Genomic DNA, 10,724 nt, shown 5'->3' on the forward strand with positions numbered 1-10,724 from the left:
AAAAAAAAAAAAAAAAAAAAGGAAAAAAGAGGATTAGTTTAGATAAAAATTAAGAAGCATATTTAGAATAAAACAGTTTTATACATTAGAAGAAACATCTAGGCACCTAGAGCACCTCTGCATGGGCCACATGCACATAGCCGTGTAAGCCCTTTAATTATAACAAAAACATGTGGAGCGGGGAATGGAAAGATAAATGACCAGTCAAACGAATGTTGTAGGTCTGCTTTCCCATAGGCAGAACAAAAAAAAAAAAAAAAAAAAAAAAAAAAACATATAACGACAGTGTGCGTGCAAGTTTCGCATTTGGAAACGAACAAAATATTTTTAAGCGAATCCTTTTTGTTTTTTTTTTTTTTTTTTTGCAGTCATTATGTGTATTCCCCTCCCTTAGTAGAGCTAATTTTTTTTCTTTTCTTTCAACATGGCTTTTTTCTTTTTTTCGTCCTTTTCTTTTAAATTCAGGTGAACACTGGATATGTCGGCATAAGGCAGAGACACGTTGGTTAACGAATTTGATGTCACCATTTTATTCATTTGTGTAATTTCTAATCCTGTTCTTCCACTTCGTTTTGTGTTTATAAGGGAGTTTTCTCGTTGCACATGATCCTTTTGATTTCTCGCTCTGGACCGTAAGCTGTATATTCTGCTGACCAAATTTTGCTCTTGTTCGAAATCGCTATTTCTGTTTTGGTTCCCCTTTGGAGTTTTTTTTCCTTTGCTTGCGTTTCTCCCTTTACTACGAGTGTTTCGTGCACTGCTGGTGGTTCGTGCCTTGCTTGTTGCGCGATTCTTATTTGTGATTTGTCCATTCCATGTGCTTCCACTCCTTTTGCGTGTTCTCCTGCTTTGGCTTCCACCCCGTCTTTTACTTCCCCCCATGCCGTGGCTTTTTCCCCCGTCTTTGCTACTTGCCTCCGTGATGACTGCATCCACCACCTTGTGTTCAACCCCTGGGGAGGCGTCTCGCCTTTTGGTGCGCTTACATTTATTCCTGCATTTTATTAGCAAAAATAATAGAAATATGATCAGCAGGATGTTATATATAACGAGGTAAGAGCGCAATGAGTGTGTTGAAAGAAAATTCTTCACTTGGATTAAAAAATTGTGCAGGCCAGTGGCACTACTATTCATGATGTTACTCATTTTTTTACTAGTGAGGATAAATAGGTTTGTGAGATAGGTGAGAGTTGCATATTGCTGTGTATTCCTACGCATGTTGGCGCTTTCCATGCTTAATATAGGGACACGCGCAATTCGGGGGGAAAGAAAAAGGGAGGGCACGCACACGCATGCGGTGAATGCGTGCATATAGAAGGTATATATATGGCTGTTTGTAGTGGCAGGTATTTACAAGGGTTACAATCTGCCAGGAAAAATTGTACAAAAATTATATCCATGCGAATGGGACGACGCAAAGAGGTACATACGAATGTGTGTACCTTCAGATTTAGGTCTACCTTGTGAAGGAATTACGGTGCGATTGTTGAGCTTGCCAAATGTATATATATATATATATTTTTTTTTTTTTCCCCTTTCATGTGTACATTGGTAGAGCTACATTTTATAATTACGTGTACATTGTCTGCAACCATTTAGGCTGCATTTCGGCGTGCAGAAAGGACAAAATGAGAACAGGCTTAAACATGAGGCAGGAGGACGTTAAGTCAAAGTGCACGCCAGAAATGGGCTTCTCCTGCCTATAGGCCTTATGTGTTAATGTCTTATGCTTGCAATTTTGTCCTAAACTGCTTACATTATATAAAACTTTTTGTGCCAATCAAAAGGCAAATTTTTTTTTATAAAAAATGTACTCACATTTTTGGAAGGTTTTTTTTTTTTTTTTTTTTTTTTTTTTGCGAGGGTATGTGCTACAGCAGGGTGCACCATTTTTCAGGTTAACAAGAACAATTGTCTAATCTGTTAAAGTAAAAGATGATGAAATTGAAACCTTCATTGATAAGACATGCGCATGCTTGTAAATCGAGGGGAGAACATACATGTGTAGACTTATTTCTACATGATGGGGAAAAGAAAGGTCAGCATACAACAGAACAAGAGTAGACAAAGGGAGGAAAAAAAAAAATTGATCGGGGCAGTATGTCCATATGTATTTGCAACGCGAGCAGTAACCGACTCCCCTCCCCGTGGGGGTCTAAACATAAAGGCTTCTTAAAAGTAGACACATTATATATGTGGGATAGTGCCGCCTGTTTCTCTTATCCTTAGTGGGAAACATTGTTCCATTCCATTGGGTTTATTCCGGTTGGCCACATTTGTATGAGTGAGAAGGTTTGTGTTGCCTATATGCGTTCGTAAGCAGCCCTGCACAGGTATGGTTCATGTGTTGTGCGGGAATATCCTTACAGCGTAGAAAATTAAACAAAAAGAAAAAAAATGGAAAACGTGAAATGAAATAAAATTGCATATTCAATAAAATTATCCCACTCGTATTTGTGCATGTTTCTCTGAGGATGTTATGAATACATGGCAGGAAGAAATAGCTCTACCTTTTTACTGTTTCGATGTTGGAGAAAAAAAAAAAAAAATATGGGGTCTACAAGCGGGCCCCTATTTAAATACTGAAGGATCATAAGATCTGGATTTTAGGTGGAGATCATTACAGAGCAAAATTAAACCTCACATTTTATGAAAGAGGAAAGAATATGAGTGCTTGGGAACATGTGACCGGTTCCTTATATGAGAAGTGGCGAGGGGTTCCTACCCATGTGTATGCTGATGGGAGTACTTCAACATCCTCATGTACTGTAAAGTAGGTACTTCGGGGTAGGGGGAATTTCTATACAAAATTCCATTCGCAAAAAAACGGGGCAAAATTTTCTACATTTTTCCTTTTTTTCTCTTTTTTTTTATATGGCACCATATTTCACCTTTGCAGAGGGGAACACAAAAAAGAAAGAAAAAGACAAATCAAATAAGAACGATATAAATTTTGAAAAAAAAAAAAAAAAAAAAAAAAAAAAAAAAATTTAAAAAAAAAAAAAAAAAAAAAAAAAAAAAACGAATGGCTTGCCGAAAAAGAGATGCTTGTGAAGATAAAAAAAAAAAAAAGGCCAGTCATTTTTTTGGGAAAACTTGAGAGACATTTTCGTGCGTCCAATTATGTTCACATTAGGGTGGAGGGAAAATGAGCAGTGAAGGTAATGCGCTCAAGAGTAAAAGCAGCAGTAGGGGAGATGCGACCAACGCGAGTAACAAGGGCGATGAAGAAAATGGCAAAGTTGCGGGGGGTGCAAAGGAGGGTAAGGAACAGAATGGTGTTACGATTGACACATATGGAGAGGATCAACAAATGGAAAAAGAACATCCCAGTGGGAGTAACCAAGATGCCCTTTTTCATATAAAGGACGGCCTGTCGCAGTTAGAAAAAACGTTGAGCGGAGATGGGTACGCCTTTAGTAACTTGACTTGTAAAAATAAAAACTTGAATTGCATCCCAAAGGAAGTAGAAAAATATAAAGACCTCAAGTATATAAATATGGCTCATAACAAAATAGAAGATATACAAATATTGTACCGTTTGAGCAATGTGGTTTTTTTAGATATGTCTAACAATATGATTAAGGCGATAAAAAAAATGGGTACCAATTGCTTGAAGAATTGTGTGTACATGAATTTATCTCACAATTTAATTAAAAATGTGGAAGACATAAAAATGCTAAATTTAATAGAACTCGATTTGTCTCACAATAATATAGAAGGTATTAACATCAATCTGCCTAGTAGTGTAAAAAAATTAAACCTCTCCAATAATAATATAAAAACATTAGCTCTTAAAAATCAGCTAGCCAATTTGGAGTCCATAGACTTATCATCCAACCCTATAGAAAATATAGAATTTAGCGACATAACTCCTAATATAAAATATCTTAAAATTAATAACAACAGTACCATGCCTATGAGTCAACTGAGTAACCTGAACAAGTTCACGCGCCTGCGCCACCTCGACATGGACAATTATCTTTACTTCAAGGATATATCTTATAAGGAGATTAAGCAAATTCTGGAGGCAAACACAAAGGATATTGACCTGCAAGAGTTCAATGGAAACAGGATAGATGGGAAAGGCGCCGCGGGTCTCACTAAAAAAAAAAGTCCTTCCGAGTAACCCACCAAATTGGGAGACAAAATGTAATACGTAGCAACAATATACGGGTGAACAAAAGTTGTAGCAAAGGCAAATGTGATTTCTTTTTTTTTTTTTTTTTTTTTTTTTTTTTCCTTGTCGATCTTTCCTTTTACCCATACTCTACTGATATGGTAAAGTAGCCTTGATGTGTTATGACACACCGGATGAGCACACATGTACGTGTTGTTGCTAAATCATTAACAGGGGGGGGGAGTTGCACCTGCGATGTAGAACCTGTGTAGACTTTGTAATTCTCCTTTTTTTATTTCCCCTTGTTAATATAACTTGTTTAGGGTTGGGATTTAAGTGGGAAGTAAAAGAGGAAAAACCAAATGGTGCAAAGGAAGCGCGCATGTGCAAATGAGCAGTTTGTCATTTTTCTTATAGCAGTGGGTTTTCCGTTCGATGATAAAACAGCTGCGTGCTGCACATGTCTATATAAAAAAGAGGTGTTCGTTTGTTCCTTTAAAAGTGTCCTCCAAGAAGGAAACGGGGGCGCAGTTGTTGTTCTTAACACTGCCTAAAGCGCACAGAGTGCCTGTAGGCGTATTTCCGAATTCTTCAATTTGGACGCCCACTGTGGCGTTCGTCACGAAGGGTCCATCATGGCAGCCTGCACATGGGACGCGGGGAACGGGTGAAACCTGACCCAGGCACTTTGCAATCACTGTACTGGTAGCAAGCGAAGGCGTAGGAGGGTGGACTCCAGGTCGCTCGCCTTCTGCGTCGATTTGTTCATCGCACTCACATCAACAGAGTTGTAACGTGGAAAGGGGGAAAAAGGCAGCGAGGATTGAAGAAAGGAAAGAAAGAAAAAAAACAAACAATAACTGACTGATTGGCTGAATTAAACACATTTGATCCCTTTTGTGATATTGTAAAGAACACCCCATGCGTGGAAACATATCTTCATCTTAAGTAACAAAAAAAAAAAAACAAAAACAAAAAAAAAAAGAGAATGACGAAGAGGCAGGAATGAAAATTGCCTTACGTTTGCCACACAAAAAAAAAAAAAAAAAACAAAGTACATGTACGTATTTATATATACAATATATATACATATAATTGTGTACATGTGTACGCACTTGTACAAAATTACGTCCGCACATGACAATTTGGCATCCATCGAGGCCACGTACGCGCAGGCACTACACTTGAAATGTAGATATGAAGAAAAACAGGAAAAATAGAGCAATTATATGAATAATGTTGAATTTCTCTCATGTGCAGAGGTGTTATATACATTTGCGTACCCCCATGCGTACGTTTACAATCGCATGTGTATTCGCCTTTTACGTCCCACCGTTCGCTTATTCGGGTACACAATCACTTCCACGTAGTGACATCGTATACACATTTGTACCTGAGCGCACGTTTGTAAATATTTTTTTTGTGCCCGCAATTAATTTTCATTTTCTGTCGTATTTTACCTTTGGTTGGAAAATAAAGGGAAAAAAAGGAATGAACTTTCATGTGCACAAATATTTGCCATGAAGAGATCATTTGTTTTGTTTTGTCACGCGAATTTTGTATTCGAAAAGGAGTAAGAAGGAAAACAAAAAAAAAAAAAAAAAAAAAAGAGCAGGAAGGTAGAAAGCGGAAGAAAAAGGAGCAAGTGGAAAAAAGTCAAAACGGTCGAAGTGAAAATTGGGAGCAAAGTCAATCCAAGGAGCGCAGGATAAAGGAGTAAGAGGAGACGTATATAAACGAGCTGCAGGTGGAAAAAGGCAGGTTTGAAAAAAGCTAGGCCTCCCCACCCTCAATAAAAAAATGGGTTGTGAGAGCTGTTAAATTGTCGCTAAATAGGACGAGAGGATAGCAGCGAAGTAGTTGAAGAGTAGCCAAGGAGTGAGCCACCAACTGGGTCAACCAAGTAGATCATCAACTTGGACGCAGAATTTGCCAAAAACAAAAATAAGCAAAGGTGTATAAGCCATCAGGATTGCTCAGAAGGAACTGTCGACAGATAGACGCTGTTCTGTTCTTTCCTTCTCTTTGTAGTATGATTTATATTTTATCTCATCGTCGCGAGTGACTCCCTGAACGAAATTTTGTAGTCCTAAGGGATGTGCATGTTCACACCGCTCTGTCTTTGTTAATATACCACCCCTTTGCATGCACATGTGTGAGTTACGATATATGTACGCACATATGTGTGTAATGTTGTTTCTTTTCCTTTGTTTATATTACCCGCCCTGTGTGTGATTCCTCCTCGAAGTTATTTCTCTTTACCTATTTTTACGTGCACACACAGCTCAGTCAGCATTGTCTGATCACTTTTTTTTTTTTTCTTCTTTTTGCGTTCCTTCCCTCTGACGAATCAGTAGCAGTAGTGGGGGAATAGGAAGCGCCAGAAGAAAGAGGTATGACAGGTGGCCCCTTCAACAGTAGCCATTCTTCATATGCATAATTGCAGCCCATTGATGAAGTAGAGAAAATGAAGCATGAGGAAATTTATGACCATTCACGAAATGCCCAAAATGGAGATGCATCCATTAAAACGGAGATGACAGACGATAAGAATGATTCGAACATGAACGGAGTTCGATACGATTATGTAGGTAAAGCAGTTACGAATGGAAGCTACGATGCGGCAGATGTGAAGACTAATAACTTCCATGCAGACAGCAGTTTTAGCAATAAGCTAATATCCACAATAGAAAGTGAAAATAACCTGAACGAGGAATACAAATATGGATACGATAATGAAATTTTGGCTAGCCACGAAATACAAGCCACTTCAAAAGTAATGAAAAGTAAAAATATGAGTGGTGTGGAAAATGTTTCCCCTGATAGTAATGTGATGGATACCAATCTGGTACTAATAGAGGAAGACGAATCGGTAGGGATTAATCAAAATGGAAGTTTTCAAAATGACGATAATATAAACACAGAAGATAAGATAAACAGTAACGGCATGGAGAGGATGAGTGATGTCAGAAGCGGTAGCAACAGTTCTGCAGTTAATGAAGTTTATAGGGACAAGATTAAAACGGGTTCTTCCCACACCTTGTCGGAGTCCAATATGGATGTGGATGGAAGACATACCTACATCAGCACCCAACGTGGTTATGCTTATGATGATTCTGTTTCAAATCAGTATTATGGCAAGATGCAGTATAAAGAAATGAAGGAAGGTGTGATGGAGCACCTCTATTTTGATAAAAGAGAGAAGGATGATGAGGGGGGGGTCAGTGGGTGTGGCGGGGTCGACGCCGATTTTGATGCGGTTGAATCGGATATAAATTTCTACGATCAACAGGGATTAGGGTTGGCAGTGCGGGACGGGAGTTGTCTCGACCCTGGGGGGGGCAAAAGTGACCACAAAAATGGCCACAAAAGTGAGATCGGGAGCGACTATCACGACGCAGCCAGCACGCCCATCCCCCCCGTTCCTCCCGAAAATACCGCGCATTACGAAGCTGATGAGAATTACTACCAAAATTATGAAGCACAAAAAAGTGTAGAAAATTTTGAGCAGGACATTTCAGACGTACTCCCCTCTGCTAAAAGTGAACACAGTGAAAAAAAGACTCTCCCAAATTTCGAATCCAATGCGATTAAGACACATGGTCCAGGAGGAATTATTGCCATGCCTAATCCAACAAACACACAACTGCACAAGGATTGCAGTTACGATAGTGGGTTATACGGAGACGGCAGTAATGCAAGTCTGAGTGTCAAACCTTGTGAAAACGATATGCAGGGTGAAGATAAAAATGGAAATGGAGAAGAAGTTTTAGATGATGTTACGTGGCAGGGTCACAAAAACGACAAGGAAGGAGGCAGCGCGGAGGGATACCAAGTGAAAACAAATATAGGCATAGCTGCTGTGGATAAAGAAAGTGACTGTATAAAGGGGAATCAGTCGAATGAGGGGGGTCCTCCTACTCGTGCAGACCATGACAACGTGGCCAGCACAATTATGAAGGAGGTCACTGTAGAATGTGATAGTGGTGAACAGGAAGACGGTGTAGATAACGCTATTATGTCACTTTTCGAAGAGGATAAATTAGATGGAGGCGGCGAAAATGGCCATCTCGCACATGACGGAGGAGTGGAAACGGGGAACGAGTTCCAAAGCAGTGAGGAAAAAGTAGTTTATGAGAAGAGCGTGAAAAAGTGCGCAAATGAAAAGGGGACAGAGGATGGAGATAATTATGGGGCGAAGAGTGCGGAAGATGTGCTTGTGAAGAAAACTATGCATAGTTCCATTCCAAGCGAAGGAAGTAATAGGGAGGAGTTTTACAATGGGGTGAGTGTTGGTGCTCCGGTAAACGTGGAAAACGATTTGGGAGTGATGAGGACAAAATCCTCCAGCGATGATGCACAGCAGAAGGGCGAGTACGACTCAAATGTGACTACTGTGAATATCCCGCCGAAGGAGAGCAGCCGGGGGGAGAGTGGCCATGGGGACAGTGCCGCCAAGCAGGAGCAGGAAGGAATGACAGGCCCAAATGGACAACCCGTGAAGAGTAAGGACAATTCGAGCGAATTCAAAGTGCATACGCCTAGCAACACAAACGGGAATGAGAACAAGGGGGGGGTGTACTCCTACATGAAGGGAAGCAACACCATGGATGACACGATCACTAGCACGGTAAGTGATAATGCAAATGAATACGAATTGGTGGAGGATGGTAGTGAAGAGAAGAACGAAAAGGCATACCCCAAAATTGAGTCTGAAAATGTCCAAATGGAAAGTGCCTACTACACCATGGCAAATAATAATAAACGACGAAGAGATTGTTTCGCCGATGATGAAATAAACAAGGAAAGAAAATTAAACACTCAAAATACATCCCTGTATGGACCGCTCTATGCATCCCCTGAGGAGAATGTAAATAAAACCTTCATCGTACATACACATGGCGAATCGTATGAGGAACAGAAGGCAGAGAAGACAAGCTACGAAAGTTGTAGCAAAGGTGAGCAATATGTTAACCCTCAACAAGAAGGTGATCAAAATAAAGCGGAGGGAAATTTTGTAAATTATTCAAAGGAGAATCTTGGGGGGGTTATTTTCATTAACAGGGATAACATGATTAGCAGTGATCACTCATATGACAATGGACAGTCCTTTATGAATAATGGAACATATGACAACACCAATGTAGTTGAAACAGTTGTCCACGACAATGTAGACACTAACGGTACATATGTACCAAGCCTCTCACAACCCAATGGTCAGGATTCTGATCCTAATTGTAAAGCAAATATAACCCATAGTTTTAATGACGCAGAAATTAAGAATAACACAAATGGTTATTCACAGCATATTCAGGTGTCAGTCAAAAGTGTGAAGGACAACTGTGATGAGTATGTGGATATGGACAAGGAAAATAATAACCTGTCTGATGATGGTAAAAATTCTAGTGATGATAATATTGAAAAAAAAGACTCAAATCAGTTTGAGGTAAATGATAAGAAGAAGATTAAAGCGGACAGTGAGACATTATTGCCAATAGCTAATATAAGCAGAATTATGAAAAGGATTTTGCCGGCATCTGCTAAGGTGGCCAAGGAGAGCAAGGACATAATACGAGAGTGCGTCACGGAGTTTATACAGTTTCTGACCAGCGAGGTAAGTGAGACGGGGTTGGCGTGCACGTACATGCGTGGAGGAGCAGTCTGAATTTGCCTCACCGGGAGTTAATATATGTATATAAATATATGCATATATTTTTGTACTTTAATTTAATGTATTTTTTCCCTTGTCGACAGGCCAGCGACAGGTGCCTGAGGGAGAGGAGAAAGACCATCAGCGGCGAGGACATCTTGTTTTCCATGGAGAAATTGGGTAGGCCTCCAATGCGTACTTGTGGTGAAGCTACAGCGAAGTTGCAGGGCGAATTTAGGGCCACTTTTTCGTGACGGTCTTCTTGTTAGCCACACCCACAGAAGCATATGCGGTTACTTCTTCACCCGAATTAGTATACGAATTCGTGTAGAGGCACCCGCCGACGTCGCCGCATTAACCACATCGCCCTTTGCCGCCTCCCCCTCTTAGGATTTAACGACTACGTTGAACCTCTTTATCAGTACCTCACTAAGTGGAAGCAAGTAAGGGAGAAATCTCCAATTGGCCAAAATGAGCTCCGAGGGAGAGTTGTGGGAGAGAAGTGTGTACATAACTGATTAGCGCAAAAAGTGGGAGAAATTACCCCTAGACACGACATTCTGATAAAAAAAGAATACAATAACCCCCCCCTTGCAGCTCAAAGGAATGAACAACTCCAGCAACAGCCAAGAGAAGAAGTGTGAAAGTTCGAATCAATCGCTCGAGGAAAACACCACAATGAACAAGAGCCTGAGCGACGTTAACATGAACAACAATACAATTATGGGCACGGGAGCAGCAGACAATGTCATGCTGACCAAGGGCACCGACCGTTTGATGAGCAACATGTATAGAAACCCGAACGAAATATTTGAAAACAATGTAAACCACATGTATTAAAATTCGAGTAATTATTACGCCAACAGGTTTTAATTTTTTATGAATTATATCCGTGCGGACGTGTGCATGTGTGCACTTTACATTTGTTTCTTGTTTTTTTTTTTTTTTTTTTTT

The 10,724-nt window shown here is 40.0% G+C and overlaps 3 protein-coding genes across 3 annotated transcripts; 2 read left to right on the forward strand and 1 right to left on the reverse strand.

The window, feature by feature from the left end:
• Positions 1 to 399: 399 nt before the first annotated feature.
• AK88_05269 (uncharacterized protein) lies at positions 400 to 1,233 on the reverse strand (the record flags this gene model as incomplete). Its single annotated transcript, XM_012482871.1, has 1 exon — positions 400 to 1,233. The coding sequence occupies one exon, from the start codon at positions 1,231 to 1,233 to the stop codon at positions 400 to 402; it is 834 nt and encodes a 277-aa protein (XP_012338294.1).
• A 1,915-nt stretch (positions 1,234 to 3,148) lies between these two features.
• Positions 3,149 to 4,129, forward strand: AK88_05270 (uncharacterized protein; the record flags this gene model as incomplete). Its single annotated transcript, XM_012482872.1, has 1 exon — positions 3,149 to 4,129. One exon carries the CDS (start codon positions 3,149 to 3,151, stop codon positions 4,127 to 4,129), a length of 981 nt encoding a protein of 326 aa, XP_012338295.1.
• A 2,458-nt stretch (positions 4,130 to 6,587) lies between these two features.
• AK88_05271 (uncharacterized protein) lies at positions 6,588 to 10,610 on the forward strand (the record flags this gene model as incomplete). The annotated part of the gene is made up of 4 exons (XM_012482873.1): positions 6,588 to 9,734; positions 9,875 to 9,950; positions 10,161 to 10,213; positions 10,368 to 10,610. 4 exons carry the CDS (start codon positions 6,588 to 6,590, stop codon positions 10,608 to 10,610), a joined length of 3,519 nt encoding a protein of 1,172 aa, XP_012338296.1.
• Between the last annotated feature and the right edge of the window lie 114 nt (positions 10,611 to 10,724).

Source organism: Plasmodium fragile, assembly GCF_000956335.1.
Source record: "Plasmodium fragile strain nilgiri unplaced genomic scaffold supercont1.110, whole genome shotgun sequence".
Taxonomy (NCBI): Eukaryota; Apicomplexa; class Aconoidasida; order Haemosporida; family Plasmodiidae; genus Plasmodium; species Plasmodium fragile.